General features: G+C 36.3%; 1 protein-coding gene across 7 annotated transcripts in view; it reads left to right on the forward strand.

The window, feature by feature from the left end:
- The window catches only part of AHCTF1 (AT-hook containing transcription factor 1), a 96,438-nt gene that overhangs the window by 63,840 nt on the left and 12,241 nt on the right, over nt 1-20,357 (forward strand). For 6 of the 7 annotated variants that reach the window (XR_009490747.1, XM_059875268.1, XM_005216798.5 and 3 more), the window contains 11 exons: nt 2,119-2,263; nt 2,344-2,475; nt 3,143-3,293; nt 3,750-3,900; nt 4,231-4,338; nt 7,937-8,129; nt 9,571-9,774; nt 10,454-10,868; nt 15,745-15,868; nt 17,795-17,892; nt 18,852-19,060. Coding sequence is in view for 6 of the 7 variants with exons in the window: in XM_059875268.1 (XP_059731251.1) it covers nt 2,119-2,263; nt 2,344-2,475; nt 3,143-3,293; nt 3,750-3,900; nt 4,231-4,338; nt 7,937-8,129; nt 9,571-9,774; nt 10,454-10,868; nt 15,745-15,868; nt 17,795-17,892; nt 18,852-19,060 (1,930 nt within the window). In the remaining variant the exon portion in view is untranslated. The remainder of the gene's footprint in view (nt 1-2,118; nt 2,264-2,343; nt 2,476-3,142; nt 3,294-3,749; nt 3,901-4,230; nt 4,339-7,936; nt 8,130-9,570; nt 9,775-10,453; nt 10,869-15,744; nt 15,869-17,794; nt 17,893-18,851; nt 19,061-20,357) is intronic. The other variant, XM_059875266.1, reaches the window with a different exon arrangement.

The following is a 20,357-nucleotide window of genomic DNA, read 5'->3' on the forward strand; positions in this document are numbered from 1 at the left end:
AGATCTTGCTGTAGATAAGCCAAAATCTTACTAAGAAGATTTGCTAAGCTAAGTCCTCCACTTTCCCATAAACACAGTATGCTGTTTCTGTCTCTAGGTCTTTGCTCATTTTCTTTTCTACTCTTCTCGTGCTCAGTGTCACTTTCTTAAGAACCTCACTTGAATATTTCTGTGAGTTCTGTCCAGATCACATTAGATTTTTGTCTTCTTGAACTCTTGGGTTCAGATGGCCCCTGACTTAACAATGCTTCAACTTATAATTTTTTCAACTTTAAAATGGTGCAAAGCAATATGCATTTATGAAGTAGTAACCATAGTTTGAATTTTGGTCTTTTCCTAAGCTAACTATATGCAGTATGATTTTCTCTTAATGATGCTGGGCATCGACAGTGAGCTGCAGCTCCCATTAACCCACATGATCATGAGAGTAGACAACTCATACACTCAAAACCATTCTCTGTCCCTACAACAATTCTGTTTTTTATTTTCGGTGGAATATTTGATAAATTACATGGAATAGTCAACATTTTATGATAAAGTATTTAAAGATGCCTTATTTTCTTTACTACTTCACAGTGATTAGTATTCAATAAAATTTTTAAGTACTTTTTTTTTTATTTTTTTTATTTTTAAAAGAAAATCCATCCTGAACCCTCCTCCCTCCTCCCTCCCCATACCATCCCTCTGGGTCGTCCCAGTGCACCAGTCCCAAGCATCCAGCATCGTGTATTGAACCTGGACTGGCATCTCGTTTCATACATGACATTTCACATGTTTCAATGCCATTCTCCCAAATCTTGCCACCCTCTCCCTCTCCCACAGAGTCCATAAGCCTGTTCTATACATCAGTGTCTCTTTTGCTGTCTCATATACAGGGTTATCGTTACCATCTTTCTAAATTCCATATATATGCATTAGTATACTGTATTGGTGTTTGTCCTTCTGGCTTACTTCACTCTGTATAATAGGCTCCAGTTTCATCCACCTCATTAGAACTGATTCAAATGTATTCTTTTTAATGGCTGAGTAATACTCCATTGTGTATATGTACCACAGCTTTCTTATCCATTCATCTGCTGATGGACATCTAGGTTGCTTCCATGTCCTGGCTATTATAAACAGTGCTGCGATGAACATTAGGGTACACGTGTCTCTTTCCCTTCTGGTTTCCTCAGTGTGTATGCCCAGCAGTGGGATTGCTGGATCATAAGGCAGTTCTGTTTCCAGTTTTTTAAGGAATCTCCACACTGTTCTCCATAGTGGCTGTACTAGTTTGCATTCCCACCAACAGTGTAAGAGGGTTGCCTTTTCTCCACACCCTCTCCAGCATTTATTATTTGTAGACTTTTGGATCGCAGCCATTCTGACTGGTGTGAAATGGTATCTTATAGTGGTTTTGATTTGCATTTCTCTGATAATGAGTGATGTTGAGCATCTTTTCATGTGTTTGTTAGCCATCTGTATGTCTTCTTTGGAGAAATGTCTATTTAGATCTTTGGCCCATTTTTTGATTGGGTCATTTATTTTTCTGGAGTTGAGCTGGAGGAGTTGCTTGTATATTTTTGAGATTAGTTGTTCGTCGGTTGATCACATGATCACATGATCATGAGAGTAGACAGCTCATACACTCAAAACCATTCTCTGTCCCTACAACAATTCTGTTTTTTATTTTCGGTGGAATATTTGATAAATTACATGGAATAGTCAACATTTTATGATAAAGTACTTAAAGATGCCTTATTTTCTTTACTACTTCACAGTGATTAGTATTCAATAAAATTTTTAAGTACTTTTAAATAATATGTACATAGTATCTTTTGGGGCTTCCCAGATGGCTCACTGGTAAAGAATCCACCTGCCAGTGAAGGAGATAGAACTTTGATCCTTGGGTCAGGAAGACCCCCTGGAGGAGAAAGTGGCAGCTCACTCCAGTGTTCTTGCCTGGGAAATCCCATGGATGGAGGAGCCTTGCAGGCTACCGTCCATGTTGGTCGCAAAGAGTCGGACACAACTAAGATGCATGCACAAAGTATCTTTGGGATTCTTCAGGTGGATGTCTTGTTTTGAACATTTTAAATAGCTTTTCTAAAACTAAACTTTGATAAATATTGATTTCAGGTGCATGGTGGAGGCCTGGACTTTACTGCGACAACATTCTAATAGGTTGAATATAGAGGAGCTGCTCAAGCATACATATGAAGTCTGTCAGGAGATGGGCTTAATGGAGGATTTACTGAAGCTACCATTCACAGACACTGAGCAGGTAATGATTTGTCAGTGTAAACTTATATCTGGAAATTCAGGATAAGTTAATAGCTTACAAATCTATTTTGTTCTTTGTAGGAGTGTTTGGTGAGATTTTTACAGTCCAGTGCGAGTGTTCAGAATCATGAATTCCTTTTAGTTCACCATTTGCAGCGTGCCAATTATATTTCTGCCTTGAAGCTGAACCAGACTCTGAAGATTAATCTTATGGTACAGTTGAACTTGTTTTATTATGGGGGGACAAGAGAATAGGGAAAACAGATGACTTCATTATATAAGAGCTTTGTATAATCTTGAATTTTGAAAATCCTCACTTTCTGAAGCAGAATTGACAAACAGGGTGTTGTTACTTATCCAGTTCTTTTATATGTGCCATTTCTGTTTAGGTATCTGCCCACAGTCTTGCCAGACTAACTACTTTACTCACTCAGGAAAAATAGCAACTGGTAGAGGACAACAGTAGGAAATAAATAGTGCAAAAAGCATGGACTTTAGGGGTTGGACTAATTGTTCGTTGGCTCTGTGTGCTTGGACACACTCTGAACCTTGGTTTCCTTAATCGTAAAAGGAGAGTATCTTTTGTGAGGGTGCACAGACGTGTGTGTGATGGAACATGTTGCTTAGTAAATGAAAATCATTGCTTTTATTAGTTGTAAATAATCAAGGCTGGGAAGGAGAGACTTGGAATTTATCAATGGGTAAGAATTGATGAAGCAGTTAGGTTGTGTGTATGATGTCTTTGGTTTGGAAGAATGGGTATGTAGAAAGGAGGAAGGTGTTCTTGTGTATTCATAATTATATTTTAATAGTAAATAATAGGCATAGCACCTAACATTTTTGAAGATTAAATTTTTACCAGTTATGTTATGTTCTGTAGAATGATCGTGATCCTCGTTTGCGCGAGAGATCAGTGACTCGAAATTCTATAATAGACCAATATGGGAAAATTCTTCCTAGAGTCCAGCGAAAATTAGCCATTGAGCGAGCAAAGCCTTACCATCTGTCAGCATCATCAGTTTTTCGAGAAGGTAAGATTTCATTGAAAAATGTCCTAAAATATTGCACTAGAAAAGATACTGAATGATTATCTTCTGAAACCTTTGTTATCTTCTGTTTAGCTCAATTTTGCTTTGATTCATCACAGTGATGCTTTGCGGTTTTGTTTGTTTGTTTATTGGTGGTTCTACCCCAAGAAATCGAAAGCTTCCTTGGAACTTTTAATCTTTCTAGTTTATTTAGTACAGAGTGACAGAACTCTCTTGATTTCATTTGAAGACTGCTGACTTTTAGAAAACATGTAGACAAATTATTTCACTGTCTCCTAAAAGCCAAAATTGTTAAATTTCTGCACGTATATTGCTAAACCAAATATAATTTGAACTACTCATGTTTTGTTTTCGCCAATCACTTTGCTGTATTTGTCTGTCTACTTTAAAATCCTGGTGTTAGAGATGAAATTAAATACTACCTTTTTTGTTTCACAGTTTCTAGACCAAAACCATTATCAGCAGTTCCAAAGCAGGCTGTAACTGGAACTGTGTTAACAAGATCTACTTTCATCAATAATGTGTTATCTAAAATTGGAGAGGTCTGGGCAAGTAATGAACCCGAAAATAGTATCTCTGTCTACAATAGGTATGTTTTTCTTACACCTTTTACACTCATGCTACTTGCTAATCTTCCCTGGGTTATCAGCTGCATTCATAAACAATCCAGCCTTAGAGCTAATTAGCGTATGTAGGAAAAATGTTTTGTGTTGTCTACTTTTCTTGCAAGAAGAACATTCTTTGTTCTTAAATTTGAAACCAGTTATGTTCATTGTTATTTGTAAATAAGCAGAATATACATGGTAAAAAAAAGATAGCCCCCCTCCCATCTAACCTCACCTTCTTACAGTGTTTGTATTGATAATTTAGTCTTCTTTGTGATACATAATCAAAAGTTAAATTTTTATTTTCTCTGTAGTCCTAAAGTAGAAGAACCCTCTCCTGTAGCATATTCTCTCCCAGATCCAGAGCTGCCTGAGGCATTTGTTGGAACACCAATTACAAAGGCATCACAAAGAATTTCTAGGTAAGAATTTATTTAATCACTTTTAAAAGACAGTATTAGACAAGAATTACACTGATACGATATTTGTCTTAATTTCACTTACTTCACTTAGTAATGGTATTCTCTAGGTTGATCCATGTTGCTTACAAATGGCAATATTTAATTCTTTTTTTTGACTAATTCCATTATATATATATGTATATTATATATATGTCCATTATATATTTTTTAATGAAGCTCCATTCTGTTTTCCATGGTGACTATACCAATTTATATTCCCAGCAGCAGTGTTAAGAGGGTTCTCTGTTCTCCATACCCTCTTTAGCTTTTATTATTTGAAGACTTCTTGATGATAGTCAGTCTGACCAGTGTGAGATGATACTTAATACTTACACTATAATTTTAAAATTATCTTTGAAGTTTTCATAAATACTGTTTTAAATTATTGAAGGAGTTTATAATGCTTCCTTTAAAAAAATAATTTGGGCAGTTTTATAGTAATTTTAAGGAATTTTACATCAGCTGATAATCTACTTAGAATTTTGCCTAATGATTTCAGACTGCTTTAAAAAAAGCAAACTTTGTTGTATTAAAATCATAAGCAAAATAAATTATTAATTTGTTTTCTTTAATCTCTCTGATTCAGACCCATGAATGAAGGTTATTTTTTATAAATCCCAGCTGATCTTGGTTGGCTTCTAAAAACTTGCCCCTGTTTAACTGAGCCTACTAAGATGTCTTAAGTGGCTTTAGTACAATAATACTTTTATTTCTTAAACCTATGGTTATTAGAAAAGTAAATAGTTAAATTGAAATTTTGTATCCAAGATGGAACTGTGGTTGTTTATTGGAGAGTGGAGAAGTGTTCATAATCATCAATAGCAGAGTACAAAAAGTATCTCTTAATGTAATGATTCTTTCTCTTTAATAATATGACCATAATTGTTGAAAATTTTTGACATTTTGCAATTTATCCATGACAAAATGACATAATTTTGTTGAAATAGTTTTGATACTAAGAATAAAGGTACTCAGAATAAGTTAATAACTTAAAAACAATTGGGCTCAACCCATTTGTAGTGTATATAATGGACATCTTTTCAAATCATGAAAGGATTTTCCCTTTTTTGGGTTAGATTTTATTAAATTGAGGTTCTTTTCCTTTATTACTATAAGGAGATGGTGAGAAGGTTGCTTCAAATAGAAGTCATTATCACTGACATGGTATTTTTACCAATAGTTTTGGTTTTTTTCCCACAAATCACTTTTTCTCAGTTCCTTTGTACTTGAAAGTGAAAGTGAAGTCGCTCAGTGTGTCTGACTTTTTGCGACCCCATGGACTGTAGCCCACCAGACTCCTCCATCCATGGGATTTTCCAGGCAAGAGTACTGGAGTGGGTTGTCATTTCCTTTCTCCAGGAGATCTTCCCAACCCAGGGATTGAACCCTGGTCTCCCTCATTGTAGGTAGCTGCTTTACCATTGAATAGGTCTGCAATTCAAGAAGGGAGAAAGAATAAGTGTTCAGGCCTACTAATGGCCTAAAGACTATTATGAGAATCCTTTAAAACTGGTGTTAATGCATATGGAATAGAGCTGATTGAGTTGTGAATATTTACCTTTTATAAAAATCATTCCACTTCTTGCTTCTATATTTTTCAAATTGGGTGTGTGTTAGTGTAAGTAAAATTTAATGGATTGTGGCTTAGCATAGATAATATCAATGGGCACTGAATATAGTAAGGCTAAATGCCGTTTTATGTAATTCATATGTGTATATTTTTACATATGAAAATACATTCATTTGTGTATGTGTATAATCTAAAATGCATTACCTACTTGGATCATGGTCAAAAAGTTGTTGAGGAAATAAAAGACCTAATGTGATATTTAACACTTTCTTCAGAAAACAATCAAAAATGTTTTTCTTGATATCTTTTTTAAATGTAACTTAAACACATCAAGTCTTGTTAGTATAAGAATTTTGCTTTTACTCAGTAGGTGTACCACTTGTTGCACAGACCTTGCTTTTGAGAAATAATCTTTCCTAAATAGACACCTTAAACATAAATTTAAGCCCAATGCAAGGCATTTAACAAAATACCTATTTGGGATAGCTCAATAAAAAAGTGAGCAAAAGTTTACAAATATATAATTTGAATGCAAATGAAGTAGAGAAGGAAAGAAGAATCAGAAGACAACAGAGAAAGAAATGTCTAGCAATCTGACTGAATATTCTTGGTTTGGTAGAAAGCTCAAAGCTGTGCTTAGTACAGAATAACAAATGCAAAGATGCTGTATTTAGAGGAAGAAAATACTTCCTGTAAATATTTTCCCACCACATAATAAGTTGTTTTGAAGCACCTATGATTTCTGTTGGTCTGCCATCTCTCGCAGCAAAAATCTTGAACTTAAAGGATAGAATGGCAAAGAAGGCATAGCAGCAAGAAATTATTATTTCTGGGCACCAAACCTACTTTTCTGGTTATTCTCAGCTGAATCACATAGGCATCTTGGGGTAGTGTTTTTGTTGCTAGGAATGTAGCCATAAAATAAACTATTAGGAAATTGGGAAAGGAGTGACTGTATGTTTGTAAATGGTCCACAAAAATTGTAATCTGAAAATTTCACCTTCAAGTTTATTTATTTGTAAATTAGGTTTTTAAGCTGTTTGGACTGTGCATACTTAATACAAGTCACCAATGAGATCATTTCTATCATCTGATATGATAAGAATGTCCAGGACACTGTAGGAAAAAAAAACCATTGAGTATAGTCCTGGGATTCTCTTTTGCTACTAACCTCATTAATTTGAGAAAATTAACATTTCCTTTGGTTGCTAAGTGTAGTGATCAGAACCATAAAGGTAAATAAACCAGTATTCATTATGTAAATTTCATGTAGGTGAAAGGAATTTCTAGGTTGATGAAAGTGAATTGCAGTGAATGGCTTGCTAGGGAAGCGTTACATTGTTTTCTTGAGTGCTTGAATCATTAATAGTTTGTCTTCATTTGAAAATAAATGCTTGGCACATAGAGGGGCTCAGTAAATATTGGTTAAGGGAGGGAGGAGGGCTATAACTCCTTTTGAGGGGGTGGGGAGCGTGATCTGAGAAGGAAATGGCAACCCACTCCAGTACACTTGCCTGAAACATCCCATGGATGGAGGAGCCTGGTAGGCTACAGTCCATGGGGTCATGAAGAGTCGGACATGACTGAGCGACTCCACTTTCACTTTTCCATTGGAGAAGGAAATGGCAACCCATTCCAGTATTCTTGCCTGGAGAATCTCAGGGACAGAAGAGCCTGGTGGGCTGCTGACTATGGGGTCGCAGAGAGTTGGACGTGGCTAAAGCGACTTAGCAGCAACAGCAGCAGTGGGAGCATGATCAAATTGCTATCTAGGTTTCATAATTCTCTTTTTTCACTACTGAATTAATTCTGATTTTTGAAACTAAGGGTGGCATTACAGACAGTAATATACTTGTCTGAATTTATATTTTCATATGGTGAATATAGAAGTTTGCATAATTAAATGGGATACTGATTCTTTTTGTTTCTTCAGTATAACTCAAATATGTTACCAGGATTTTTCTATTTATATGTATACTGTGATTACAGACTGCTGGATTTGGTTGTTCATCCTGTCCCCCAGCCCTCTCAGTGTTTGGAGTTGATTCAGCAAAGCCCCACAAGGTCTCCTTGGTCCCTGGCATCTAGTTCATTGCCAGTAAGTTCACAATTAAAAGGATCACGTCAGAATGCCTCCAGGGCTTCAGAATTACATTTACTTGAAACTCCTCTTGTTGTTAAGGTAAGTATTATATTACATATCTAGCATCTAGTATTCATAGTGAAGCTAGGAAGTTCCTTACAAATAGCAGAGAGAAATAAAACTATTTATAATCGACATCTCTGGGTAATAGGGGTTTTAAGCCTTTATTTTCCCTTTTTCTGTGGATATGTTTCCAAAATGCTTACTGTATTATAAATTAGCCTTTTTTCTTTGAAAAATGCTTTCATGTTCTTGTTGTGTTTTTTTTTTTTTTCTGATGCCATTTTGCTATTTCATCAAATACTTTCTCATTCTTAACATTTTTTAAGTTTTGTATTAAAATTCTAGCTCCTTCAGTAAAATTATAAAGTGTTACTCTTTCCTGCTATCAGTAGGAAATTGCTTTTTCCTTCACCCTTTCTGATAAATTACTAGCAGAGAAACCACAGCTAAACTTGTGATGACTGGTAACAGTGGATTTTTAGCTTCCTGTTGGAAAGCCATTTTCACATATGTTCTCTGCAAGTTCCTTGTCCGGTATTCTGGATTGAGTCCCAGAACTTATTTATTTTTTCCTTAATTGTTTCTGGATATCCAGCATTTAAAGTGAAGCCAAGAAATTCTTATTTTTCAAACTGGATAAAAGATACTTCAATAAATGCTATTCCTAAAATAGTTATTAAAAGAAATTGAAAAGGTGGTTGCTAAGATTAAGTTCCTAATATTTAATATCCAGTATAGTATTTCTAACTTTTTCTTCTATAGAAAAACACTCATATTTTATATAATCTGCTGTTAAGTTCAAATGAAATTAAATGAGGGAGTAATTTTGTACTTGCTACCAAAAAGAATCTAGGAAAAAAATCAATATAATCTTATGATGGATCTGATGGAATTTAATAATCTAATAGGATCCAGTAATTTGTTTACGAGTCCTTTAGAGGAGAGATTAAGTGAGGAAATTGTTTTTGCTATCTAGTTCATCTGATTATCTGTAATCATTGTAGTAAACCATAAGAATTCTCATAAGTAAGTCAGTTACTATTGAATTCATGTAATGGAATTATATTTTTTCTAAAACATTCTTAAAGTCAGTCTTATTAATTTAGATTAGCTTGCTATAATTAAACTAGATTCTGTTCTTCACACAGTACCATCTCTTTCACCTACTACAGTTTTCTAAGCAATAGTTAAATAATTTATCTTATATCAGCACTTTATTTTTTAAGTTGAACTTAAACCTAGGAATAATCAAGGTTTAGAATGATTATGGATGCAATTTTATGTTTTGTAGCCTTATAAATAGAAAGCACTGAGTAGAATTTTATGTTTTCTTTCCAGTAATCTATAATAATACTTATTGATGTTTTTATTGGAGATGAGAATATAGTCACCATTGCCACTCATTTGGCTCTGTCTGTCCTTACTTAAGTGTCTTTTACAAACACTAATGGTGAATTCCATTTACTCTGTGTCATAGAAAGCTAAGACTTTGGCTATGTCAGTTACTTCCTCTGGATTTGCCGAGTTCACTCCTCAATCCATCCTAAGGTCTGGTCTTCGAACAACACCTTTAGCATCTCCCTCTCTGTCACCTGGAAGATCTCTTAGTCCTCCTTTACGACTCAAAGAAACTAGAATTTCGTTCATGGAAGAAGGTGTAACCACGAAATGGACTGCTGCTGTAAGTTTGATAATAGTTGGAACAAAAGGACTTCTTAATAATATATTAAGCTCCTATCAGTGTAAATGATATCGCTATAGATTTTTATATACAGTCTTGCAGATAGTCATAAAATCAGAAAACATTAATTCAGAGAGAAACTTTAGGGCCTTGGCTAAACCAAACCTACCATTTACAGGTGAAGAAAATAGGGCTAGAAGCACTATTAACTTCCCAAGTTAAGTTGTCTATAACCACATAGTTACTTGATAGAAGAAATGGGACTGGAATTAAGATCCATGGTTGGTTTTGTTTGTTTGTTTTGGAATGTCTTTGTTTTTTAACCTGTATTGTACTGCCGCTCTTAGTAAGTTCCTAGTTTGTTGTCTGTTTGGGAGGGTATGTCTTTAGAGCTTCACTGTAGGTTAATAGGAATCCATTGGTGGTTATTGGGCATCTTGCCTATTCTGTATATTAGTCTTTTGGAAGTACTGATCTATTACCAATTAGAGAATCATTAACAGTCATTAACTTTTAATCATCAGTCTGAGGAGAATGAATTAGAGTAAGTAAATTTTGATGGAGAAAGAATTTGGAGACAAACAGAGCATGGAAAGGGTGGGTGTGATTGGGATGGATAAGTTAGATTTAACTGATTTTTACTAGTAAAATTTTTTTTCTCCAAATCTTAACTTGATAGACTGTAGATGACAGCAAAGCAAAAACATTTATTACTGCATCTTTACATAAATGTGGGGCTCCAGCAGAAACTGAATGGCTGAAAAACAAAGATAAGACAACATCTTTCCCCCTGGATAGCCCTGAAGAGGAACATCAAGAAATGGATGTCAGATCACAGGATACAACTTCACAAAGTTTGGAGAAACTGGATGTGAGCGTAGAAAATAGCAATACTTCCACCAGATCAGACCAGACTACCTTAGAGTATCAGGATGCTCCATTACCAGAAGACTTTGAAGATATTTTGATAGCCTCTAAGTCAGTGAGCTCTTCCACTGAACTGGTTGCTAATTTAACTGAACAGACTGAGAAGAACAGTGATAAAGATACATTTGAACCAGGAGTGACTCCTCCAGAGCCAGAGAAACAAATGGGTAAGGACTCATCCCAGATATTCAAAATGGCCATTGATATCCTTCAGTAAAATTTGGAATAGAAGTTTCTCTACCATAAGAAAAGCAACAGGGTTAAATAATTACATGATCATAGCACAGTAGGTTCTAGCAAGAGTATACGTATCTTATTCTTTCCACTTACAAACTTTGATTATAAGTATGTATGAGGTTTGAGAAGAGGAGAACTTAATGTGTGTTCTGTTTTCATTTGGAAATGAAATTTAGAAAAGAACAGTAATGATTAAGGAAGCAATGTCAAATATCAGTGTGACTTAACGTCTTCCTATAGTTATGAGAAATAATAATACTACCTTTAAAGATTACGTTAACTTACCCATCCAGAAGCCTCAACTTTCTGGAAAGCTGCTTAGGAAACGAAGTTCATTCTGCTCTCCATCCCTGCCTCCAAAATAATCACTAGAAAGTGAAAATAAATGTCCAAAGACCCATGAATATATTGTCTTTATATTCATTTATCAAAAAATGTTTGAGCCCCTAGTCTTGTGCAACGGACAGGGTCCTGTTTTGTGTGTGTGTTAGGTATTAAGGATAAATAAAGTAGAGGATAAAGAATAAAAATGTGCTAGATGTTAAGGATAAACTAAGTAGACATGGCACTTGCCTGCATGTAATGTAAAGTCTAGTGAGTGAGTGAGAGTTGCTCAGTCATACCTGACTCTTTGCAACCCCATGGACTGTAGCCTGCCAGGTTCCTCTGTCCATGGAATTATCCAGGCAAGATTACTGGAGTGGATTGTGGATTAAATCAAACAAGTGCGTACAACGCAGATTGATAAATGTTATGGTGGGAGACACAGTAGGAACCAGTGGAACACAAGAAGGGAGAAACTTTGCTTAGAATTGGTGGATCAGAAAACTTAGTCTATGTTTATCTTTCTTACTCCTGAAGATTTAACAAGCTTATTTAAAGATAATTCCTATCTTTAAATCTGTAAAACCAGTGTAAAAATGTGTGTCATAGTGGTTTCTTTGGGAAAATATTTTCTGCCTAAGCTGAACTAAGGTTTCTTAAAATGTGAATCCAGTGAAGTTGGGGCTAATACTGTCTTTATTTGATAAACGTACACATTATTAATTGGACATGGAACAACAGACTGGTTCCAAACAGGAAAAGGAGTACGTCAAGGCTGTATATTGTCACCCTGCTTATTTAACTTATATGCAGAGTATATCATGAGAAACGCTGGGCTGGAGGAAGCACAAGCTGGAATCAAGATTGCCGGGAGAAATATCAATAACTTCAGATATGCAGATGACACCACCCTTATGGCAGAAAGTGAAGAGGAACTAAGAAGCCTCTTGATGAAAGAGGAGAGTGAAAAAGTTGGCTTAAAGCTCAACATTCAGAAAACTAAGATCATGGCATCTGGTCCCATCACTTCTTGGGAAATAGATGGGGAAACAGTGGAAACAGTGTCAGACTTTATTTTTCTGGGCTCCAAAAACACTGCAGATGGTGACTGCAGCCATGAAATTAAAAGACGCTTACTCCTTGGAAGGAAAGTTACGACCAACCTAGATAGCATATTCAAAAGCAGAGATATTACCTTGCCAACAAAGGTCCGTCTAGTCAAGGCTATGGTTTTTCCTGTGATCATGTATGGATGTGAGAGTTGGACTATGAAGAAAGCTGAGCGCCGAAGAATGGATGCTTTTGAACTGTGGTGTTGGAGAAGATTCTTGAGAGTCGCTTGGATGCAAGGAGATCCAACCAGTCCGTCCTAAAGAAGATCAGTCCTGGGTGTTCTTTGGAAGGACTGATGTTGAAGCTGAAACTCCAGTACTTTGGCCACCTCATGCGAAGAGTTGACTCATTGGAAAAGACCCTGATGCTGGGAGGGATTGAGGGCAGGAGGAGAAGGGGACAACAGAAGATGAGATGGCTGGATGGCATCACTGACTCGATGGACATGGGTTTGAATGAACTCCGGGAGTTGGTGACGGACAGGGAGGCCTGGTGTGCTGTGATTCATGGGGTCTCAAAGAGTCGGACACGACTGAGCGACTGAACTAAACTGAACACATTATTAATTGCTTTAAGAATTTCAGTTCAGTTGCTCAGTCATGTCCGACTCTTTGTGATCACAGGGACTGTGGCACGCCAGGCCTCCCTGTCCATCACCAACTCCTGGAGGCTGCTCACACTCATGTCCATTGAGTCAGTGATGCCGTCCAGCCATTTCATCCTCTGTCATCCCCTTCTCCTCCTGCCTTCAATCTTTCCCAGCATCAGGATCTTTTCAAATGAGTCAATTCTTCGCATCAGGTGGCCAGAGTATTGGAGTTTCAGCATCAGTCCTTCCAATGAATATTGAGGACTGATTTCCTTTAGGATGGACTGGTTGGATCTCCTTGCAGTCGAAGGGACTCTAAAGAGTCTTCGCCAACACCATAGTTCAAGAGCATCAATTCTTTGGCACTCAGCTTTCTTTATAGTCCAACTTTCATATCGATAGATGACCACTGGAAAAACCATAGCTTTGACTAGACAGACCTTTGTTGGCAAAGTAATGTCTGCTTTTCAATATGCCATCTAGGTTGGTAATAACTTTCCTTCCAAGGAGCAAGCGTCTGTTTATTGCATGGCTGCAGTCACCATCTGCAGTCATTTTGGAACCCCAAAAAATAAAGTCTCTCACTGTTTCCACTGTTTCCCCATCTATTTGCCATGAAGTGATGGGACCAGATGCCATGATCTTAGTTTTCTGAATGTTGAATTTTAAGCCAACTTTTTCTCTCTCCTCTTTCACTTTCATCAAGAGGCTTCTTAGTTCCTCTTCACTTTCTGCCATAAGGGTGGTGTCATCTGCATATCTGAGGTTACTGATATTTCTCTTGGTAGTCTTGATTCCAGCTTGTGCTTCACCCAGCCCAGCATTTCTCATGATGTACTCTGCATATAAGTTAAATAAGCAGGGTGACAATATACAGGCTTGACGTACTCCTTTTCCTATTTGGAACCAGTCTGTTGTTCCATGTCCACTTCTAACTGATGCTTCCTGACCTACATATAGATTTCTCAAGAGGCAGGTCAGATGGTCTGGTATTCTCATCTCTAAGAATTTTCCAGAGTTTGTTGTGGTCCACACATTCAAAGGCTTTGGCATAGTCAATGAAGCAGAAATTGATATTTTTGTGGAACTCTCTTGCTTTTTTGATGTTCCAGCGGATGTTGGCAATTTGATCTCTGGGTCCTCTGCCTTTTCTAAATCCAGTTTGAAAATCTGGAATTCACAGTTCACGTACTGTTGAAGTTCGCTTGAAGAATTTTGAGCATTACTTCACTAGTGTGTGAGATGAGTGCAGTTGTGTGGTAGTTTGAGCATTCTTTGGCATTTCCTTTCTTTGGGATTGGAATGCAAACTGACCTTTTCCAGTCCTGTGGCCACTGCTGAGTTTTCCAAATTTGCTGGTATATTAAAAGCACTTTCACAGCATCATCTTTTAGGATTTGAAGTAGCTCAACTGGAATTCCATCACCTCCACTAGCTTTGTTTAGTGATGCTTCCTAAGGCCCACTTGACATCACATTCCAGGATGTCTGGCTCTAGGTTGGTGATCACACCATCATGATTATCTGGGTCGTGAAGATCTTTTTTGTGTAGTTCTTCTGTGTATTCTTGCCACCTCTTTTTAATATCTTCTGCTTCTGTTAGGTCCTTACCATTTCTGTCCTTTATTGAGCCGTTCTTTGCATGAAATGTTCCCTTGGTATCTCTAATTTTCTTAAAGAGATCTCTAGTCTTTCCCATTCTATTGTTTTCCTCCATTTCTTTGCGTTGATCATTGAGGAAGGTTTTCTTATCTTCTTGGTATTCTTTGGAACTCTGCATTCAAATATGTATATCTTTCCTTTTCTCCTTTGCCCTTCATTTCTCTTCTATTCACAGCTATTTGTAAGGCCTCCTCAGACAGCCATTTTACCTTTTTGCATTTCTTTTCCTTGGGGATGGTCTTGATCCCTGCCTCCTGAACAATGTCACGAAATTCCATCCATAGTTCTTCAGGCACTCTGTCTATCAGATCTAATTCTTTGAATCTATTTGTCACTTCCACTGTATAATCGTAATCTAAGAATTTAGGACTGTCTTTATAAATAGTGTATCTTTAGAAGTTCACATACTCTTTTGATGTGCTGTGTTCCACTAAAATATTTGAATGGTAACTGTTTGATGAGGATGTTATTGGCAGTATTTTGACTCAGTTCAGTTGCCAGTCATGTCTGACTCTTTGCGACCCCATGGACCTCAGCATGCCAGTCTTTCCTGTCCATCACCAACTCCCAGGGGCTATTCAGTACTCAGACTCATTGAGTCAGTAATGCTATCCATCCATCTCATCCTCTGTCATCCCCTTCTCTTACCTTCAATCTTTCCCAGCTTCAGGGTCTTTTCAAATGAGTCATTTCTTCACATCAGGTGCCCAAAGTATTGGAGCTTCAACTTCAGCCTCAGTCCTTCCAGTGAATATAGTGTTTTCATTGACTAGTCCTAAAATGATGAAGTGGTCTCAAATAGACATTTTTATTGTTTTGTGGGGAGTATTATATAGCACAGACTTTAGAGTGAAATCAGCTAGATTTGAATCTTGCTAGCTCAGCTAGTTGATAACCTGTTAAGCCAAAAGTATTAGTTAAAGATGAAAGAGGGGATTGGGGTGGGGTTTGGCCTAGGCTCAGAGAATTAGAAGGAACTGGTAGTCTGATGCCAAAGGAATAAACTAAAAGTATACAAAAAAGCAGACCCAACAACTTACTAAAAGGTAATAAGCCAAGACTGTAAGTAATTGCTAAACATTTAGTAAATATATATGTTCATAACTGTATTATTTACAGGCACTTTAGAAGATGCAGAAGCAAAGGATGGCTTAGTTGTGGAGGGTGTGCTTTCAGAATTAAATCACTTAAGCCCCATTCAAGGAGTTGAAGCTTCTCTTTGTGTACCATCAGTCCGGGAAGAGTAAGTTTATAGAGAAAATTTCAAATATTGATAATGTTTAATGAAGCTGTGAAACAGTAGTGAATATTGGTATTTGTTCCATGCATAGATTAACTCTTATTTAGATCTTTCTTTGTCTCTGTCATTTCCATTTTGGTACTGTATCTGTTATGTAAGAAATTCATTTGTACAACTCAGTGTTATTTAGTAGTTATTATGAAACGATACCAAATGTTTCCTAAACATACAGAGACATGATAAATTGAGGCAGAACTCTTGAGAATCACCAAAGAATATTATTTTTGTTGAAAAACAAAAGTTTCACTTACGGCCACACATTCTTCCATGCTCTCCTGCTTTCAGTGGTCTCAGAGTAATCTGGTATGTATCTTATAGCACCAAGGCAGATCATAAGGGAGATGGTTCAGAGACAGCATTGATCCTTGCCATTTGGTTGCTACAAGACTCAAGTTAAAAGTTATTGTTTTTCAGTGACAGCTTGAACTATTATGCTGCCAGTTCTTCAGTTTCATTTAGCACTTAACACATTCAGCCAGTATACTAGGTGATGTAGGACAGTGCTACTTAAAGTGTGGACTAATAAAGTTGATGCTAGTTACTGAAGACTTTATGGTCTGCAGCAAGATAGCAGCTTCTATTAAAATACTTATCAATAGCCTTTTTGGAAGTTAGATGAACTAATCATTGAGGTAGTTGATTGACCTTCTGGCATAAACTCCTTATCTCATTGCAAGACTGGACGCATTGTATATCAGCACTTTGGAGTGATGCAATTGTAGAGAATACAATAAAAAATTGCAGCTTCAATTATCAAGAAGTTGTAAGGGTATAATTTACTAAAATTAACCCACATAAAACATGACAATTTAAGATACTGTAAATGCTTCACTGTAAGTTCTGAGAGTGATTTCACGGACCATCCATAAAACAGTATTATAATCATCACCTCTCATACATTTAACTCAGTCATATTCTTCACTTCTGAGAGAGAAATCGTGGAAACTGCAACTTTGCCAGTCCTTCATGGAAAAGGAGGGAGAAAATAGTACGAAAGGATCATCAAGATTGTTATTTAATTCTAAGGTTTTAAAATTTTTAATGAAAATTAGTATAAATTATAATGGGTTCAGTGGATAACAGCAACAACAAATCAAAAAGCAGTCACTTGATCAGAAATTTGGCATTCATCAGTGTCAATCTAGGCGAATATTCAACATCTTGGCAAGCTAGTTCCTTTTTAAATGTAAACTTATTTTGTTGTTGGTTCTTGGTTATCCTTACTGTAAACATTGTGATTAAGATAAGTCTTACTAATATACCTATAAATAAATGTGTACATATTCCAAATGCATACTTTTTCTTGAACTTTATAATTTATTTGTCCCATTTTAAAAGTCAGCATGCTTTAGTTGGCTTCAGGGGAAGGCCACCTCAGAATACAAAGGGACCACTGTCAACTCTTCCTAGAACTTTCGTCAAGTAGATTAGTAGAGGTTACATTGGTCTCCCATTCTGAGTCATTTATCATACTTTTTCCAGTTGGCCTTAAAATATTGAATCTACTGAGTATATAGGGGAAATGTCCATACTATTTGACGGGTTTATTTGAAAAATGTTGCCACTGATAATTAAAAATTGACATCCATGTAATTTATACTGACCAGCATTTTAAAATCATTTTATTTGTAGTTTAAGGTTATGCCATTATTTTCAACAAAGTAAAATATTAGAAAATAAGAAAAACAAATACAACATTACTTGTTTCTAAATTCACTTGTAAATTATATAGTTGTATTATTCAGAATGTACTTGCATTGTATATTCTCTGAACATTGGTTTTAAAAGTAGGAGTTGGGGTAGGATTAAAGCAGGTCAGAACAGATGGGATCTTCTTAGACACTGAAGTATATGTTTCTCTCCCTGAAGGGAACTCCTCAGCCTGAAGTCCACAGTACCTGTTTTAGACGAAGGACTGGTCTCTGTTGAAGCCTATACCTCTGCAGTTACAGCAGGTAACAATAAATGTATGTATTGTTTTGACTTCAGAATCATTTCACTTCAGTGTTTTGTCTAAAGAGTGTTCTATTCTTAGAGCAAAAGAATCTGGATCACAGTCCAGACTGTTATATGTTACGCCTCTCCAGTTGTTTCCCTAGCTAAAAATAGAATTCTCAGGAAGCGTGTCAGCTATCAGAGCAGTTGGTTGCTTGTAAAACACTCTGTAGTTCTAACAGTAGAAGTCTTAGAATGGTTTTTGTGGACGTATTTAAAGAGGAAAAAAGTAAATTACCGGTCCCCACCCAAGACTGTATACCTGGTTTTTGACCTTCTGGGTTTCAGGTATCTACACAGGGTTACTTCCATATATATTCTGTGTTTGTGATAACTTACAGCCAAGATTGGCTTATTGTTATTAGAAAATAATCACAAACATCTGAATTTGCTCCAGGGAAGATAAACAGATATGTGGAGTTCATTTGACATTTTTTTCCCCAGTGAATTTTCTTTCTTCTTCCTTGCCTTTTTTTTTTTTTTTTTTTGAGTGTCTTCTCAGTTAGACACTGGCTATTCAGAAATGAGTTTGTTTTGCTATTTCATTTCTGCAGTGAATATTACTGTGTATACATCTTCACATGTTCTGTGTCAGTATTTCTTTCACATAGATTCCCAAACATGGCCTTGCTAGGTCAACAGGTGTACACAGGTTTTTAATTTTTTATTGTTTATATTTTATCTTTTTGAAAAGCAAATGCGTATTGTCTAAACTGAGTGAGTGGATACTGATGAAGGAGGAGTACTGTATAGACCCTCGTAGGCTTTTCCTCTTCGAAGCTGTTAGAAACGTTTTGACACTCTTGACAGTTGTTCAAGGAAACGTTAAGTGCAGTGCAGCCTTTCCTCTTCTGTGTGCTTCCCCAGTTGTGTATATATCTTTTTTTAATTAGTTTAAAACATGGAAGATTAACTCTCATTTTTTTTTCAGCCACGCCCGAAGTCCCTGGTGATAGTGGAAGATCTGGGCCTGTTACCTCTGAAAGCCCTGTAGTCTCTGAACATAGGCTTGACCAGGAAGTAGAGTTGAACTTAAAAGAAGATCATGAAATAGAAGTTGATGTACTAAAAGCAAGTGTTGACTTACCAGAAGAAAAGACTCCAATTTCTGATGATCCTCCTGATACTCAAGAAATTCATGTAAAAAAAATTATTTTTTATTTCCTTGTCAGTCTCTCAGTGTTGGTTTAGTTAGGTTTCAGACCATAGCTCTAATGTAATGTATTCATGCATTTCACTACTATGTAGAAATCCCTTTATAAAAATCTGTGTTTGAAAAGGTATATAAAATACATTGTGGAATTATAGAGATCATCCTTTAAGAAATTGGCTTCATGAAAACCAAAAGACTGTGTTAAAGAAGTCACAGTTTTAATAATTTTCACTCAGTATCCAGTTCAAATGAAAGGTCTTTTGGCCATAAGAAAACAGATATTAGCTACTCTTGAAACATGCATGTCATCACAGCTATCCAGAGCATATATCTGAAAATAGTTGAGTACAGTTAAATAGAATTCTTTACCATCTCCCCTCCCTTCATACTTTTGGGAAAATGATATTCTGCTGCCTGGGGTTTAAATTCTTATATACTCCAGAAAGGTGGGATTTTTTTTGCTATTTAATATGACTTACGTGTCCTAAAAATCCCACCAAATCTATTATCAACAAGTAAGTTTTGCATGATAAGTGAATTTAAGGTGAAGAAAAATAATCTCTTCTAGTTATTTATGATTGTATAGTAGTTGGGAAGTTTAACTCATAAAAATGTCTTGGTTATCCATATTGAATTTCATGAGTATTCTCACTGTGAATTAGATGGATAAAGTCTCTTTTCCTTCAGCCAGGAAGCTAATAAAATTTGTGGGCATAGTGTAAATGGGAATCCTCATTTCTGGGTATTTCCAGTCTTTCAGTGAATGTGTGGGTAGTGGGAAAATGTCATTGTTTAGGTGGGTGGTAATGTTCTACCTTCTTGGTCAGGAGATCTCTCTGTTACTTTCTGCCTCCTCCTTTTTCTCCCCTTCCCTTACCAAAAGGTAAATGCAAGGACCATTCCTTCTTCCACCAAACCCTTGCAAGAGAGGTACTGAACTTGAAAGCCTTAGGAATTTCATGGTTTATGCAGCCCCAGCAAAGGGAAGAGGATTGAGTCTAGCCCAAGGGAGCTTATGTAGGTGAACTCTTCTTCAACCTTACGGGGATCATGCTATTTAGGAAAAGTGTGGTTAGTTAGGTGATTTGGGGATTATCATTAGAACATAGTTTGGGGGTTGTTTCTTTTTCTCCAGTTCATTTTTTTTTCCTTGGGTGAGAATAGAATAAATCCTTAATTATTGCAACTGTTAGCATCATCATAATTTTTAACATTTTTGTTAAGACTGTCTTTTTTAGCCAGGGAAATGTAGACTTCTACTTTAATTCCATTCAGGGTTTCGAT

Source organism: Bos taurus, chromosome 16, assembly GCF_002263795.3.
Source record: "Bos taurus isolate L1 Dominette 01449 registration number 42190680 breed Hereford chromosome 16, ARS-UCD2.0, whole genome shotgun sequence".
NCBI classification, from domain to species: Eukaryota; Metazoa; Chordata; class Mammalia; order Artiodactyla; family Bovidae; genus Bos; species Bos taurus.